The sequence below is a fragment of the Buteo buteo genome, chromosome 7 (genome assembly GCF_964188355.1).
Source record: "Buteo buteo chromosome 7, bButBut1.hap1.1, whole genome shotgun sequence".
In the NCBI taxonomy this organism is placed as follows: domain Eukaryota; kingdom Metazoa; phylum Chordata; class Aves; order Accipitriformes; family Accipitridae; genus Buteo; species Buteo buteo.
The window spans coordinates 2,450,399-2,468,971 of NC_134177.1; the positions used below are offsets into that span (position 1 = coordinate 2,450,399).

The following is an 18,573-nucleotide window of genomic DNA, read 5'->3' on the forward strand; positions in this document are numbered from 1 at the left end:
ATGTGATCAATGAATGCTGGCAATCCCTTTTCCCAGGTCTGTTCAGGAATATGGAGGGAGTAGGCAGTAGTCAGGAAGGATGCTAACCTGTTACAGGTCTTGATAATTGAATACTCTCAAGTGCTACGTTTAGAAGAGGTGTCTTTGCAGGAAAATGGTTGTCATGTACTGAAGGGATGGTCTAAAGACCCTGGTGAAAGATAGGGCCTGTCAAAGTTGTCTGTCACCTGTGTACTTCCAAGATATGCCAGTAGGAGACACCTACTAGGACTCAGCTGCACAAATTGTTCCAGGATCAACAGTCTGCTTCTGGCAATGTCTTTTCCAGTGGAAACTCTAGAATGTGCAGGGCATCAGTCACCCATGTGCCTTTGTCCTGTAGCTCATCCACAGTAAACCCAGGGCTCCTGGAGCTCCTGAGGCTCAAGGATATGCACGTATGCTGTAGGGCTTGTCCTGTAATAGAGAAAGGCCATGGCATGTAGCTGTTCTTTGGTCCTGAAGACACAAAATTGAGATTTACATAACATGTTTCACTGGTTTTGTAGGTTTCTTAATCCAGTTATATGTCCAAATGGGGGAGAAAGCTGATGGCAAAAAACCGAAGTTAAACAACAGACGATATATATGTTGAAGTGTAATGTTCTGGCTCATAATGATATCCACATCAAGTGGTGAATATCTCAGCAGAAATGTCTTTTGTACTCTTTGTTTCTCTGGTCTCTTTCATTAATCTTGCTGTCACGAGCTGTGGTCTGTGAGCTTTTAACTTAAAATCTGTGTGTCGTAGTTTCATCTTTCTGAGCAGCTCTACTTATTTTGAGATTCAGGTTCATGTTCATGTGAAGATTGTTCTATCAGTATATATTCGAAGAGCTTTAGTTTACCGTTCAATAACCGTTAGTACCTTGGAGCTCTGTAAATCTTTTGCTATGAGGGGAAAAAAAATAAAATGACTGCACAAGACGGTGCGTTGATATAAATCGTCATTCCTCTTCAGAATTGTAAATTAAAGTGTTAGTTCCTTAAATGAGATAAAATAGTCTTTAAAGTACTGCCTCTGTCTTTTTCAAAATCTGTGCAGAACACCTTTAGTAAGATGGTAGAAATAACTTTGTTTAAAAAAGAAATTCTCGTGCATAGCAGTTCATCCTCCTAAAATTCTGCTGGTTTAGGTGCACAGAGATTTGTTGTTTTAAGTTGAATATTTCAAAAATGCTTTGTTTAGATTGTTAGCTGAAGGACCAGCTCTAAAGTGCTGAAAACAGAAACTATTGAGAAGTGAAATAAATACATAGAGGGATTTGCTGCAGCAAAGCTTAGTAACGGCTAATTTGTAGGCACTCCTGGCTGCAGGAGTGGAACTGATAGCTCCGAGTTGCGTGCCGAAGAGCCGTCTGCAGTCCACAGAGATTTGGCTACATAGGAATGAGTTTACGTAGCTACTGTTTTGATTGCGGCAGTGAGTGAACTCTAGTGAACATCAAAGAAAATCCAGATACTTAAGGGACTGCCTTGTATTTTACCTTAAACAACTGTTGGGTAAAATATGGAAGCTCTCCTTGAAGTAGATGCCAGGTCCAGAACTTGGCCCTTTCCAGGAGGATGTTCCTTTGACTCTTGACTTGCGCTCGCTGTAGCTTCCTCGCCCTGGCTCCAGGGGTCTGGCAGTCCTTAGGATGAGCTTCAGCAGCGTGGGAGGAGTGTGTCTCAATCTGACAAGCAAACCTGCATCTCTGACATAATCTTCGAATTCTGTCAAATGCAGCATTGTCTGTATATTTATTGTAGTTTGAATGTAGCTACCCAAAAGGCTCCCTTGGGAAGGCTGGTCACAGTACCCTGACTTTGCAAATCCCATGCCTGCTTGGGTGTTTAGGTATACCACTATAGGACTGTAGCAAGTATGATCGCGTGCAAAACAGTTTTAGCTGTCTTGGGAACTTGAGGGTAAAAATGTAGGTTTAAGAGACTGTGGAACTAAACATGTTTTTTTTTGCTCAATCATGCATTTTGACCAGAAGGCCTAGCGTAATCAAGACTTGTATTCACATGTAAACCTTCTGTGAATTTAAGCATAAACGTACTTAAGTGGTGAATTTCTCTTTTGTTCTGTTTTCAATCTTTACCCTGGAGATTAGGGTCTGCTGCCTAGGTGGTAAAAGGTGTGAGGAAGGGCAAAAGTTTGTATGCAGAAAACGAACAAGTTCAACCTGTTTATGCTAGAAATATGAGGACCTGTAATGTTTCAGTGTTGATTAAAGACAGGTGATATTGTGGCAAAATATATCCGTGATCTAGCTGTTGATATGAACGTTAAAGAATTATGAGTTCCTGTTTTCCCAGGGCAGAAGTAGCTAGGGAGCCTTGAAATAACTGTTTGTTCTTGGGAAGACGGGCTGTTACTAGCTGCCATTAGCTGAAGTGTGTGTGAAGAGGGGTCTTGAAGTCTTGGGTGGATAGAGCTGATACTACTGGGACAGAAAAATAGTTTTAAAGCATTATGCACTTTTTGCAGCCTGGAAAGTCAAGAAATACAACAATTCTTCAATTGTGAAGCAATGAAACTGATCTCTTGGGAGTTGCAAATGAAGATGATAGTCTTTGCAACAATTAATAAATGGCAAGCTTCCCCACCCCCCATTTTTTTTCAAATCTGATATCAAAGTCTGTAAACTTTGTCCAAGCAAACAGACTGGCAAGCAAGACATATTTCTGAAATTCAGTGTTTATAGGTCTGATTTTGGAATAAAGCTATTTAAAGTTGAGTGGATCTAAACTGAGAAACAAAATCAACCTAGCTCTAGTTTAAATTAATTTAAAAATAACTTCCTAGAATTTTTTTCTCAAGGCATGTTTTAATTTTGACAAGCAGGACAAAAATGTACATTATTTAAATTGCAGAACCTAAAAAGACATCAAGAGTCACATCAGTAGCTGAAATCAATAGACTGCATTCCATCGTTGTGTACATATTATGGATCTTCATTTATAACTGTAAATTAAACATATTAAAGATGCTGTACTAATGATTGCCTAGCATCTTAAAGTGAAATATCAGATATTAGGAGTATCTTGTACATTACTCCCCAAATTTCTGAAAAATTAATATCTAAGGCAAAAATGTAAAAATAAGCTAAAATGAAAATATGTTCTGATGTAGAAATGATTTTATCGGTGCGTTTATCTGTTTAAATGGTTGTGAAATATCTTTTGTGAAAATTTACAACAAATAGTTGATACCATAATAAATTAATTCAAATTTGCTGACAGTGTAAATTTCAAGTTACTTGGTAACGTGAATTTGTTGATGTCTTATATTAAAATCTTGATTTTTATTTTTGCACGCAAACCAGATTTTCTATTCACATGATGACTTAAAATCGTATAATGATATGTTTGTTTATTTATGCACAGACACTATTTTTTTAATATATAACAACTTTATGTAGACAAGAGACTTTCTTACAGTTTAGAATTTTTGTTTTTATGTAGTTTAAAAATGGGACGTCGTTCCTCGGACACAGAAGAAGAGAACAGAAGCAGAAGGAAAAAGAAACACCGCAGGCGTTCATCTTCAAGTAGCTCCTCAGACAGCAGAACGTACAGCCGTAAAAAATCTGGAAGGAAATCAAGGTCAAGGTCGCGGTCTCGAGATCTCCAGTCTCGTTCACATTCTTATGAGAAAAGGTGCATTTGTAGTAATTTACTGTCTGTCACAGTTGTTTACAAATCGAGCTCTTTCAAGTTATGGCAGAAAGCTAGAAGCATTTGAATCCAATGTGTAGTCAGTTCTAGGTTGGAATTTTATAGCTAAGTTTGCTCTGAATCTTGGAAGATGTGGCAATATTTTCACTTACATCTAAAGAAAAAAACCAAAACCACCACCACCACAAAACCCAAAACACCTTCCTCCCCCCTCCAAGAATACAAAACCAGTGTATATGCAGATCCAAAGGCAACTTCCTTATTAAAACACACAAAACCAGCCAACTAAAATAACTTCCTTTCTCCTCCTTCTAAATAATGAACTTGGAATCTCATTTTGGAAATATAATAGCTCATATATTAACACCAGTTTGTAAAGTAGTTTCATTCAATTAGTTTTACACTGTTTGTTACTTTTTTCTGTTGTAATAAACCAAGTAGGTCCTTCCAGACAACAAGGTAGACTTTCTCAATCAAAAGACTTAGGGTGATATTACAGCAGTCTATACATTTGCTGCAACAGCTGGTTTTCACCATTATTCTTGCTATTTTTTTAAGTGTAAAGAATACAGTAGTCAGCCAGGTGTTGAGAACACAGGTCATGTGGCTATATCTACCAATTTTCACTTGACCTAACACTGTATTTCCTTCATCAAAGGCCCCTTTCAGTACCTGACCTTTTTAGATCAGGTACGCTCTCCTGGTTTTCTCTCAGTCTGACTTGTGGTGATCCTGGAGTCAAACTGAACACGTGGTGGTCAATTTATTAGTAAGTGGAGCTGGAAAATACTCATTGTGTCTAGCTGCCCTGTAAATATATTAGCAACTGCTCCTGACAAACCTTTCTTTAGTTGGCAGAAGTGTGTTTCAATGAGGGGCACGCTGGCTGATTGTGGGGGGTTTCTTGTTTGTTCATTTCCATCCCTCCTTTCTTCTGTTCCTGCTTAGCATCTACATACAGCCCTTAGGGGACACAATGAGATGACATGGGCTTCGATGCCAACAATATGCTGATGACACGCAGCTTTATGAATCTCTTTAGTCCAGTGCAGGCATGGCTATCTCGCAGATAAAAACAGAGCTTGAAGGGAGATTAGAGTCTGGACGAAGACCAGTTGACTTAAATTGAATCCAGAAGAGACGAAAGTGTCTGCTTTTAGGATCTGGCTGGCACCTTTGCTTTGCCCTTAGTTTAGGGCATTTGCTCCTGGCAGTTAAGTCACTATTACACGCTGGGGTCCTGCTGGATTTATTCCTGACCCTTAAGAATCAAAAGCAGCAGTCTTCAAGATTACTGTGGTTCATCTTCGTTTAGCAGGAACACGGCATTCCTTTTTCAAATGAAGACCTGTTCTTTAGTAGTTAACCTATATATCTTTTCCAGTTTGGACTACTGCAGCACTACTTGTACATAATATAGCACCTTTTCCCTTATGCTAGATAAGCACACATCACATTGACTACATCCTGAATTACAGAAGTGTTTCTACATGGTGTTATATTTTAATATTAACCAAACTTAATAAAGGCCAAAAATATGGAAGTTCTCATAGGGATTGTAACTGTTATTTAGTTAGCTGTTGGGGAGATGGAGACGGAGAGGAGATTTTAAGATTGAGACTTGGAAGGTATCCCTCCCCTCAGTTTTGGGATTAGTTGGTTTAATTTATGTATTTAGTATCTATGCTTCCACGTTTCTCCTTTGTGTGTAAGAATTTATCCTTTGAATAAATGAAATGGGCAGGTTGGGTTGGAGGGGAAAAGGAAGATACCTTTCTGACTCCTGGCTGAACTCAGGAGAAAACTTCTAAGCTCAAATGGAATAAATTAACACTGATTATTTGATTAATAATAGTACTAAAAAAAAGGAGAGGGGTGTTTGTCTGGATCAGAGCAGAACAAAGATTGCATGTTACGAAAGTTGAAATCTGTCAGGTTATATATATATATACATAAAATATTTTAAATTATGCACACCTAAGAATACATTCTTATGTTTATATTTTATGTATGTACATAGTATGACTGGAAATAATTGTATAGAGTAGCAATGCAGAAGTTAACATTTTATTAATTTCACTTTTAGTGCTGAAGTTGTAGTCCTTATGCCAAATGGTGTATTTCTGTGTAAATCCTGCTGAGAATGTAGGTTCTAAATGTTTCTTCAACCTTAGAGTTGGTAAAAAGGCAGTGAATTCCAATGAGCTGGTCATGGGACTATAAACTGTTGAGAGCTGGGTTGTGTTCCTGGCTTTGCCCTTGAGGTATTGCATGATTTTAGGCCAACCAGTTAACTTTTGGTTCTCCATCTACCCTTTTTCTGTCTTGGGATGTATATGTTAGAATATAAGCTCTTTAAGATAGGCATTGCCTGTGTGTATGTGAATTACTTATTACAGTGTAATAGTGGTATTCGAGGCTTCTACAACATAGTACAAAAACCACAGGTTTGTATGTCCCTTTTAAGTAAACTGTTAGGGTTTTGGTCCTGGTATTCTGTTTGTGGTTTTTTTTTGTTTGTTTGTTGTTTTTTTTTTTTTTTTTTTTTTTGAAGCAGTAGCATACTAATAGCATGGTTTTGTTTTAGACGCAGACACAGATCGAGCAGTAGTTCTTCATATGGTTCTAGAAGAAAACGCAGTCGTAGCCGATCGAGGGGCAGAGGCAAATCCTACAGGTCTCAAAGATCAAGATCAAAAAGCAGAACAAGAAGGTAAGACTTTTCTAGGAAAAAGAATTATTAATTCTACTGTAAAAACATTCATTTCAAATGTCCCTATAGTTACTGAGTTTGGAATATACTAGAAATAATGGTTGCAACTGACTGTCCGGACTACTTATCACTTGAACTCTTCCTAATTTGAAATCGTTATGCTGTGCTTTTGATGTACTAAATCTTTACATTACACTGGTGGAACAGTTGGCTTTGAAGATAAGTTACATATTGTGCAGTTGACCAAGTGCAAAAAACATTAATAAGGTCACCTTGGTTTAACAGTAATCATCTGAAAACTTCTTGTGGATTTTTTTTGATTGCTGATTTCCATAACTCCCATGCATAACATTGGCTCCCTGAAGATCAGACTAAACTGTTATTTTCTCATCTGTATTTCCCGTGGAAAGAGATGAGTATTTAGTTATGCAAATTTTTCTTAATATTTAAAGATATCTATGGTGCTGAAATTTTTCATAAATTGGATTGTGACAAATGAATATTTTCAATAATAAACATAATTTAAATACTTAAATCTTAATCAGTTGTTGCAAATTGTATTATAAAATCTGTTTCATAGTCTCGTAATTAAAAGGAGCTCAATTTTTGTGTGTGTGTGTGTTTTTTCAATTAAGAAGTTTAAGTAAAGTTTATCCCTGGATATCAGAATTACTGTTAGCATTTAATAATTAATTTAAATTAATTGTTGAGTGTATCAGGCAGATCAAAGCTTTTTTGGTATGTGTTTACAAATCTTCAACCAGGTAATTTTGTGTACCTGCACTAAGAATTTAGTAAAACATGTTCTTTTCATATACCAGATGAGTAGAGCTGTTGCCTCTAAATGTTGAGAAATTGTTGAAAGATGTGAATGTTTCACTTTCTTTTATTTGTATTCTCTCATGACTTATTCACAGCTGTTCATTATAATAGTTGCCTGGACACTTACTGCTGCAATGCCTTTGTAGTAGCAATTGGGTTATTTAAACTGTCTGATCCCTCTTTGAGTATACTTACCACCTGAGCTGTAGACCCCAGATAAGCTACTGTGCTGTGTGTAGAAATGTTCCTGTAAATATCCACTGTTTTGCTAACAAAATCAGTTTTAAAACAATGAAATGTCAAAAGAATAAGGTGAAAATGAAGGTGTTTTTCAGTACGTCAGATACTCAGCATTAGGAAATACAATAACCTGATTTAAAGATCTCTTTTTTTATTGTAATAAGTATAAATTGCAGATCTCATTAGACATAGCCTAATGGTCATCTTTTCCAAGGGGTTTACTGATGTTAATTATCATTGCAATATATGGAAATTATGCACCTAAAACTTTAAAACCATGACTACTGTTTATTTAATTTGTGCTAGGAAATACTGCATATAAAATATTTTATGTATAAAATATACTAGCTTTTCAGTACTATAGCTACGAAGGTATAGCTGCATGTCACTTTAGAGGATGTTACTATTCACAGACATCATTCTTCAGTGAAAATATTTATAAATAACATCCTAAATTATAATAGGAGGGTCTTTTGGCATGTTAAAAGCCTAAAACTAAAACCAACAGGACACATTGAATCCTTTATTGTAATTTTTTTCCAAGTCTGCTCTCTGCTGTAATGTTACACTGAGAAGCCATGGATTAATCTTATTTCTGGAGAAGAGTTAAATAGGTTGCAGGAAGCTGCTACTAGAGGCCTGTGTTTTCCCTGTTAGTGCTAAGGCAGTCGTAGCCATGCTAAAGAGTTCCTTTCTTTGCTATCTCAAAATCTGCCTTATGCACTTGATCAAAGGTATGAACAGCTTTCCTAAGAGGACTGAGTACATTATGATTCTTCAGGCTGGAAAAGAGATCATGGGGGAAAGAGGGAATATGATGGAGGGGTATTTAAAAAAATAAAATAATAAAAAAAAGGTGTGAAAAGATGATTTAGGAATGAGTGTTGCTTGTCTCCTCCAATGTAAGACCTGGGGCAGGCATCAAGTGAACAGTCAGCTGGTGGCAAATCCTAGTCAAACAAAAGGAGATGGTTCTTAGGTATCATGTAATTAAGCTGTGGAAGCCTTTGCTGTTGGAGGTTGTGGATACCAGAAGTTGAAATGAATTTAAAAAAGCAGTCAGGCAAGAAAAATCCATCCAAAGCTGTTAAATGCGAAGAGACAATTTTTATCTTAGGAAATGTATGTATTTGTAATGCTGAAGTGGAATTTTTATAAGAATGTGGCATCTGTAATTAATTAATTTTTTTGCTTGGGTGGGACAACTTATTTTCATAGACATTTAAAGGTAAGTACTGAGAAAACACTTACGTAAACTAGCTAATAAAATGGACCACCTTGTGTTAGTGTAGTAAACAGTGTGTTACTCACTAAAGTATTCTTGTCGATCTCCAACTTCTGAATTGCCAGTGGCAGGGAGTAAAATCTACTGACCCACCTGAAAAGCAGCAATATGAGAGACAGCAATAAAGTGAAGATCATCTCTATGCTACTTATATTTGTGACATTAGTGTTGTACCTTCCTTTTTAGGACTTGAGCAACTGTGGCTTTTGTTTTTTTGTTGTTTGCCCCCCCCCCCCCCCCCAGTGGGAATGGGACTGACACTAGAAAACTAATTTCATATTGGAAGTTAAGATCCATTACATGGTATCTTTAAATCACTGGATTTGGTTTTGGTATAAGTCATGCAGGTGTCACAAATTCTGTATCCCATAATGTCTTTTCTCCCCACAGTCCCCCATCAAATTAAGATAGTTTGTTTTTCAAGGTAGTGAAAATGTTGGTAAAAGTATATGTGGCTGTAATGTAAATTTTTTTTTTTTTTTTTTTAATAAAACACCTATGTTAGAGAAGTTATTTGAGTGAATGATTTACGGAGCTCCAACTGTGTAAGAATACTGAAATATCAAGTTTTAATCTGAAAAGTTAGATTTTTACAATGACACGTTTGAAAAATATTTTGAGTAGGTATTGTTTGTAACCTAAAATTTTTTTTTCTTTTAGTACTTTATTTTAGAAGCTAAGAAAACTTATGCATATTATAACTATTTTATTTTAGATGCATTTTTTGGAGTCAAAAAAGTGGGGCTTCCTAGTAATGCTATAAATTTAAAGCTGTCCTACAGCAAGATAGTACAATGCAAATATGACTTAATAAGATCACAAACTGAATTTCAGCAAAACAACCAAGATTTACATTAAATTAGGAATTTTAAAACCGATTTAGTTTGTTTTACTGAGCATTTGCTTAATAACATTTCGCCTTCCTGCAATCTTTTTAAAGACAATAATTCGTCTGTGAAATGCAGGCACATCCTCAGTAGAAAAATTGAAAGCAACAGCTCACTTTCTGAAACCACACATACAGTGATATAAAGAAATATTTCAGCTCTACGAAATTTAATAAATCATCCCATTTCCTAATTTGATCATATTAGATGCTGATGTGGAAGAAGCATTTCAAATACCATCTCCTCATTAATATACATCAGTCTGGGGAATAGAATGGAATACTTATGCAGAGATGTCACAGTTACTGTTTCTTAGTTTACTAAGTGGAACAGGTTGATGTGATACTGGGTGCTATTTGTCAATGTCTTGCTAAAATGGTTTGGGTCGAGTTATGGAGTCCAGAAAGACGGCGGCTGATAAATCAAAAGTGGATTGAGTGGACAGGAGGCAGTGATTGATACTGTGACAGGATATGAAGAAAGGAATCTTGATACAAGCATGCATGATATTGAATATGAGAAGGAAAATGGCCCTGGAGTATGGATATTATTCAAGGAAATGAGAATAATAATATCATCTTGAAATTATTGCTGGGTGAAGATTAGGATAGTTCTTATTAGAATATTATGCTTCTCTGGAATGGAGAAACTCGGATTTCATATAATTTCTGTGTGGATGGTCTAGTTAATATTTTTAGATTTTTTTCACTGCAATTGTTCTACAAGTTAATCATATGTGAAAATACTTACTTTACATCAGAACTTGTAATGCAAATCTTTTAATTCATGTAGCTTTAAATAGAATTAACCAAAATATGTTAACCTTTATTCCTTGATTTCATACAATTCTGTGATTATAGAGTATTTCACTATAATTGCCTTTAAATATGCAAGTTTGTTTTTATTGTCTGCCAAGTGTTTTTGGCTTTTCCCTTTACGTTAAACTGAAAACTGCTGCCTTGAAATATCTTTAACACAGTTCAACTTAAAGATTGACACAATAACTGCTAGTACATCTATACATATCTAAGAAGAGAAAATACCATGTGTAAAGTAATGCCGTATGTAGAATTGATGCCCTTTGGACTGTCAGCGAAGGCAGTGTTTGATCAGTGTGTTGTTTTTTGGTTTTGTTTTTTTTTATTCCAGTGTGTGTGTGGGTACATGGTTACATCTTATTTCTTTACCATTCTTCCAGTCTAATTGATTTACTATTGAAATGTGTGCATCTTATTGCAGTCCAGTGGCAGGGTGACCTACTTCTTATGGGTGGCTTTGGAATAGACTTGGGTTTTGGTATGAAAAAGCAGCTCGTTAACTGAAGTTGCCATTATCCTAGCAATGTAAACTAGAATTAACTTACGTTCAAGCCTCATAGCCTGCCAGAATTCTTTGTGTTTAGCTCTTAGAGTTTGTAATATTTAAAAATAGGGTCCTCTAGTCATGCAGAGAAGTGCAATGTGAAAAGGGTCATTAGATAAGTAATAGTAAACCCCCATTAATTTTTTTAAAATAGTGCTGTCTTGGTATACATACTGAATAGTCAAGTTTACAAATTTAGTGATCTCCTAAAGATAGTGTAATTTGCATTGCCTGGTTTATGACACACAGTGATGGTGGAATTACAAGAAAAGAATGCCCCACCACCCCTTTCCTAGATGCATTTTCAACACTGCTGCTTCAAACACAAATACAACACTAGACAATGCTTACCCTGAAGTTAGAGATTCTTGCTGTTGGGTTTGAGCTGTTCTCTGAAAGGTCATAGCTTCATACAGACACATACTCGTGGCTGGGGCAAGCTGTAAATCCTTGCTATGTATCAGTTGTTTACCTGTGTTCTTTATAGTGTGCCACCGTATAGGGAAGATCTTAAGCTTTTTGCAGGTTTCAGTTTGAAGTACTGGCAAGGGTCAGTCATCTTTTGCCTGAGGGTTCTTTTTGGTATTTGAGAATTTCATATTTTAATATCTTCTTAAAAATAAATCCAAACCATTGCTAGGAAATATTTTAGTCAAGAGTCGATATTGCACAGTGAAATGTTGTTCGTAAGACTTTTCAAAGATATAATCATTGAATGCTTTTGTGTTTGCTTTACTTGGAATGGTGAATAGGAGTGGGTCTGTCTTCAGTCTCTTTTTTTTCCATGCATCTTATTATTTTACTGTGGTAGTACTAATGTGTTAGAGTCTTTCCAAATTAAAATCCTGGCCTATCAAATCTTCCAGCTGATAACAAGTGTTGGATCAAAACATAATCTATACTAACTTGTGTTCAAAACTTCCTTTTAGTTATGGGCTGTATCTGTTCTGGTTAGCACACGCTGGTGTGGATAGCTTCTAATAGATTACAATGCAGAGTTTTAATTATGAACAACTTCAGGAAGGATTTTCTAGAACAGCATTGGTCTGAAAAGAAAATAAAGGTTCTTGGGAGAGAGGAAGATAAAAGGGATGTACATTTTGAGGTAGACATCAATGTCAGCAGCAATGTCTAATAGACGAGATAATGGCAGATAAACAAAGAAAAAAATTGGGAGGGGCCTTGCAAATTAGGCTGAGAGTTTATGGAGGAACAGGAGGAGGTAGAGAAGAGATTAATTAAAAAAAGGGGGGGGGAGAGAATTAAATGGCTCAAGTAGTGGGCAAAGATCATCACACAAATAAGATGAATTGCAGTTGTGTGGACTTAGACTGATTTTTAAGAATGTTGTAAAGAAAGACTAAACTTAAGTATGATGCAGATGTATGGATTAAAGTTGAAGTTGGTTTCAGCTGAAGAGTAGAGGTCTTGCCTATTGGAGTCAGTGTTAACATAGGTGATGTTAGCTGTTCTGGGGAAAAGGAAAGGCTTAGGGAAGAAAGTGAAGGTTTTCTGAATTGCCCATCCTGCAGACATCAGACAATATGAGTTTTATTGTCTGATGGGAAGGAGATGGAAGGAATTAGGAAGTGAAGTTTGAGTAACAATAGCAGTATTGAGTCAGAGCAATGACATAGCTACAGGGGGAGAGGGTACAATCATGGCTCTATCTGTGTATCTGCTCAAAGAAACAAGAAATGACAAGACAACTGTGAAGCGCAAGGTTGGGCACATATTGTCAGACAGTGTTGAAAAGCTGTCTTAATCTATAAAAATGCTTTGGAAATACCTCCTTTGGAAATGGATCCAAGAATTTTCCGAAGAGAAGCAGATAAAAGTCCTATAAGAAATCAAGCAATGCTATTTAATCAGAGTATTTCTTTTGAAATGTTTCATTGCTTCTTTTTTTTGCCTGGTAGTAGCTACTGGAGTTATTATTCTTTTAAAGTTTTGATCTGCTGCCTAGGATATTTTTTTCTTCTGTCCTTGCTACACAAATTAACACACTCGCATGCAACTAGCTGTACAGACCCACATAATTATGTAAGGAATCAGAGTAAATATTACATGTTTGTCTCTCTTCTTACTGGTGGGGAAGGGGAAGTCTGGAGTCTTTGGTCCATTAGAATGTATATTTAATTAAGATATTGTAGTGTTTCTTTCATTAAACTTCAAATAAAGGCTTGGGGCAGGGAAGAACTAGTGAAATTCAGATTACTGAGTTTGCTCATGTGATCTTTAGTTTTTCTGTGGATGGTAATGTCAGATCCCATTTCTTATTTTTCCCACAATAAATCAAAACCTGCAGTTTTTATTTAGGATCTTGTTGCATTACAGGTTGTATTGCCACTAGTCTCTAAAAATATTTTTTAGCTATAACAACAGACTTCTTTCAAAAGGAACTTAACAGTTTGTCTACATGACTATACTGGAAAAGATACAGAGGTGAAGCAGTAGCACTGAAGATATCCTAGAGCAATAACCCACCAATGAGCACATTACCGAGATCTAATTGACCGCTTTGGGAAATTAAACTTCATAAGGCAACGCCAAGGGCCCTTAAGTTATCAATAAGGCCAGATAGCTGCTAGTGACAGTTGCTTTGATGCCTTTCATTGGTTAAAAAAAAAAAAAAAAAAAAAAAAAAAGCCCTAAAAAAAGATATGAATGCATAAGTGCTCTTCATTTAGAGCTAAATATTGAGTCTAATTACATGTAAACTTTTTTTTCTAAAGCGGTCCAGGTGTTATGTCCACAGAATGTGTTTCAAGTATAGCTGCTTGTTTTTCTAAAACCTTTTATTTCTCCCTTTGGGAAGGGGCATATTTGCAGGTTGGTGGTTTTGGGGGTTGTTTTTTTTTTTTATGCTTCAGTTTTCTGATTGGGAAAAGGTACTCAAGAAGACAAGAAGAATATGATTCCCCTTAGTGGAGAATCAGCTTTTTGGTTTTGATGTGTCTACATTCTAAACTACTATGTATTTTTGCCTTTTTTTTTTTTTTAATCCTCTCTTTCTCTGCTTTCAAAGCTCTGGCCATGAAATAGAATCTGTTATTTTTTGCTGCAGAGCTCATGTTTCTAGAGGCAGCTATGCAAACCAACATATAGCAGATGTCTTAAAGATGCACTGGTAATATAAGACGGTCATTGTTTGCTATGTAAATTGCTGCTGTTTCCAGAGTGATTATCAAAATGTGAAACACAAAATTGCAGAACTAATGGAAACATTTTACTGTTTACTTTATTCCCATCTTTCATTCTTTTTTCTAATTCTAATAATGTATGACAGTAACAGAAACTAGTTCAAAAAGATGCTGGCAGAAACCATGTATTTTTGCCGAAAAAGTGTTTTACTGTGTCTTTCCTATGGGACTCATGAGAATGTAAAAAAAACCTAGCAAGAGTAACAGTTACCCTGTAACAGTAGAATACAAGTAGCTGTCAACCCCAGGTATTTCAAAAATTCAACCTGCGTTTTGTTGAATGTGCCTAAGTCAACCTTGCTGAAGTTGTATGTGCCAGAGTTAAGATTACATGTACAACCCTAATTCAGCTTCCCTGTTCACGATAGTTTTAATGATGGATTACTGTTTCTTCCACAGATTCCTTGCCATGTTTACTTTAGGTATGAATAGATTGGTTACTGTAGTCCTTCACAATTATCTTTGTATATTACTCTTGTGGTTTTTATTCAAGTTACATGAGGGGCAGTTATAACAAGACTGTTGTGTTTATAACCAGCCACCTTGGATCAGGGGTCAGCAACAGCATTTGAAGTGCGCTGTGCCTGATGCTATGCTTTTTTCAAACTAGAGGTTAAATATGCTGCTAGAAATATATCAGGTCCTGGGAGAAATCAACTACCGGAGAGATAAGATGGTGTTCATCAGTAACGTCTTGCCTCTGTGGCTGGAAGCTAGTCTGGAACTTCCTGGGAGCCAGGACCTGGGGACCACTGCCTTTTGGGGCTATTTTTCTCAAGGCGTTACAGTTCTTTGCTCCTAGCTGTGCTGTAGGCCAGTGAAAGTCCATCTTTGCGCAGAGATGGTAGTTGCTGACTCTTGCTTTAGCGGTTCTTCTTGTTGTTGATTTGTTTTTTAGAGATGATCACTCTTGTATAAATCGGTATACGTGCCCTGGAATTCTTTGCTCACTGCTTTTGTCCAAGATTTCAGCTGAAACCATTGCTCAGTAGCAGGGCACTGCTTTCTTTGTGAGTAGGACCGTAGCTGCCACATACAGTATTTCTGGTACCTTTGTGCAAACAAATTTTATCCCATGTAAATCAATTGTACTTCAAGATCCAGGTAGGCAGCTGCCAGTTTTTATTGATATTATGACCGAAGCGCGCTTTCGGAGCGCGTTCATGCCAGATTAAGCTGATGAAAGGTGGGGTGCTCTGACACTTTCGTGATTGTCCCTTCATCCTTTAGTGCCTGTTCTTCTCTTCTCACATCATGCTTCAGGACAGTTCAGTGCGCTGATCTGTCTGAAAGTGCTCTCTCTTGCTCTCTTTTAGTGAGGAGCAAGAGAACAGGGTGAGATGCCCACGTAGGGAGAATGTGGGTTGGGTTGGGAAAAAAAGGGTCAAGCCTGGGTCGTTCAAGTTGAGATCAGGTGAGAGGCAATTTTAAAGCTAGAGGGGGGCACTGTGAACAGGGAGTGTTGCCAGTTTCTAAGGCAAGGCACCCTGTCTCCCTGAAATGCAAGAGCAAGAATATGTATAGATGATAATGCTTCATCTGGTCCTAATAAAGGTTTATTGGTATAAAACTTTAGCCCTCTTGGAGTCGATGGCAAAGCTGCACTTGACTTGAATGATTCCAGATTTTACCAAGGTGTGATGTTATAGGAAGAAAAGATTACCCCCAAAAATTTGATAATTTCAGGCATATGTAGAGCCTTTGTCCTTTTACTGTTAAAACAGTGTTTAAGTAACTATCTGAGCAAAATATTTTATGTTAAATATATGATCAGATAAGGAAAAAGTGTGAAAACTTCTGTTTGTTTTTGCATAGTGTAACTGGAGAGAGATGTATTTAAATATAATGTGTATTTAAAAAAAATAATCTAGGAAAAGATAGGAAGTTAATATTTATGCTTTAATATTAACTGTAACTTAAATATTTTGATTGTATGTTTGCAGAAGTTTTTTTATTTTGAATCTTTAAGTTTTCTGCAGATTCTTATATGCACACCTCCAAAATACTGTGAAACATATGCTTTCAGTATGGAGTTTCCTTATCCACAAAAATTATTTTAAGATATTCTTCAGTTGCAGTTTTCATAGGATCATATCAAGTCCTACTAAGGCAAACTGAAAAACTTTCATTGACTTTGAAGGGTTATATTCTGCTCAGCTCGAATAACTGAATTCAATTTTTTTGTAATTCTGTACTGCTGATTTATATCCTAGAAATGAAGGCAAGGGCAGTAGTATGCTTTTTTAAACTATGCCTATACTGTTAGATAACTATTCTTCTATAGTTTTTGCTTCTCTTATATGGAAACATGCAGGGGTATGCTGAATCATAATAGAATTTAAATTAATCTGTGGCATAGCACTGAAAATCTGTTACCAGTCTATATCAAAAAGATATGCTAAAAGTTTTCCTGTTAAAGCTCTAAGCTTCTTGATTGGAGAATGGGTAAAAAAAAAAAAGAAAATCCTTTTCCTATCTTTCTACTATATAGTCTTCTTGAAGTTCTTCCAAATTAGATTTTAAATGCCAATTAGGAGGTTGAATATACTAAAATAAAAGCAAATACAACCAAAATGGCCTCACCTTATGGCTAGTTAGGCTTTTTCTCTCAAAAGCAGAACCTTTGCTCTGAGCATGGCTTTGAGAAAGATATTCAGCTTAATGAACACATTAATTAGAACCATAACTATTTATAAGATAATTAGAAACGAAGCACGGTAAACTGGGCTTTTCCTGCAATTAATGGAGGATTAATTACTGGAGGTAATGAAGTGGATTTTTAAATGCATTAAGGTGAAGTACAGAGATGTGCAAGGCTTTGTGATAGTTGCATAATTATTCCAGGCTGTTTGAGCATAGCTCATATGAGATCGCTAATAAGCATCATTGCATCATTATGTATGCACTTAAAAAGACTTACCACCAAAATGACTGCCTAATTATTTCTAATTGGCAGGAGTCTGTGTAGTCATTGAGCTGTTTGTAGCCATTTTAAGGTTCATTTAACTATCCTTGGGGCCATGTGATAGATGGAAAAAAGCTTCAACTACATGCTGGCCTTGGCTGGCGCCGTTAATCAATTTTGGTGGGCTTCAGTTTGAAATGCATTTGCTCATGCAGAGGTCAAAACCTGAAGTAGTCCAAGCAAAGTTTTGCTTTTTGAAGCCACTTGACTGTATTCATTAGCAATTAGTAAAATAATTGTGTCTGTCACTATATTTGGATTTCCATATGACTTGGTATTCTTTCATCACTGTCCCTTCTTATAGCATATTAGCTTCACTGGAAACCAAATATTCTTCCAACAGACCCTTTTAGCAACTTGAGTGTAGTGGCATATGTTCCGATATACTACCTTTCTTCATTCATTTGTTAGCTTAAACAGTGCGGTACATTTCAACACAATCATCTAATTTGCTCCCGATTGATTGCTGAGTGAAAGTTTCTACCCAAGGACAACATTTTAGGGCTTTTAAGGGTATCTCTGAGGAATTAGTCATTAAGCATTAAGAGAGGAAGCAAGTAGTAGTCAAATCGAATTCTGACGTTTACCAGAGTTTTGTAGTTGGGGGCATCTATTTCCAAGATGTTGACAGCTATGTATATTCAAGGACATCTTCTGGCAGAAGAAAACTATGTAATAATCACACTTGTTTAAAAACTCATTCTTACATGACTGTTAGTGTGCCGGTTCTGTCAATAATTACGTTAGAAATGTTGTGACTATTGTTTGAAAATGACCTTTTTGAGATGTTATAATTAGTATGTAGTTATTTTATCTTACTATGTCAGATTTAATGTGACATCCCATTAGGTAAGCGTCTGTGAAAGTTTTCAGTGAGTGCGTTGTCCTGTTGAACATAATCATAACCATCTGTGGGATGTTGTCAGCGTACATAAGCCATTCATATAGCTTAAGAAAACACTGGTGAGCAAATTGTAGGCTAATAAAATAAAGGTCAGCTTTGCCATTTTTTGCTACAAAAAATGTGGTTCTAGTAATTTAATGTTAAAACATAAGTTTAAAAAAGAATTGTTCAGATTTGGTAGTAGTGTAAGATTGAAAATAGTTATTCATTTTAAAAAAGCAAAAAAGTCATTCATTCATGAAATACTAGTTCAAATAACAGATAAAGGGTTAAAGCAAGTGAATTGTGGTAGCATAAACTAAAATATAAACTAATCCTTAAGGAAAGCTGCAGAATTCTTTCAAGTTTTTTTTTTTAATTGTTTTAATTTTGAGACTTTTATAATGGTAATCTTTGAGAAGAGATCACTTTTGTAAACAAATATTCAAGACAGAAAAACTGTATAAAATACAACTAGCCTTACTTATTGATACTCATTAGGAAT

General features: G+C 36.1%; 1 protein-coding gene across 2 annotated transcripts in view; it reads left to right on the forward strand.

Moving 5' to 3' along the window:
* Window positions 1–18,573, forward strand: part of RSRC1 (arginine and serine rich coiled-coil 1) — a 177,640-nt gene continuing 159,067 nt past the window's right edge. For both annotated transcript variants that reach the window (XM_075031280.1, XM_075031281.1), the window contains exons 1-3: window positions 1–36; window positions 3,496–3,690; window positions 6,296–6,421. In XM_075031280.1, the coding sequence (XP_074887381.1) occupies window positions 14–36; window positions 3,496–3,690; window positions 6,296–6,421 (344 nt within the window). In that variant the 5' untranslated portion in view covers window positions 1–13. The remainder of the gene's footprint in view (window positions 37–3,495; window positions 3,691–6,295; window positions 6,422–18,573) is intronic.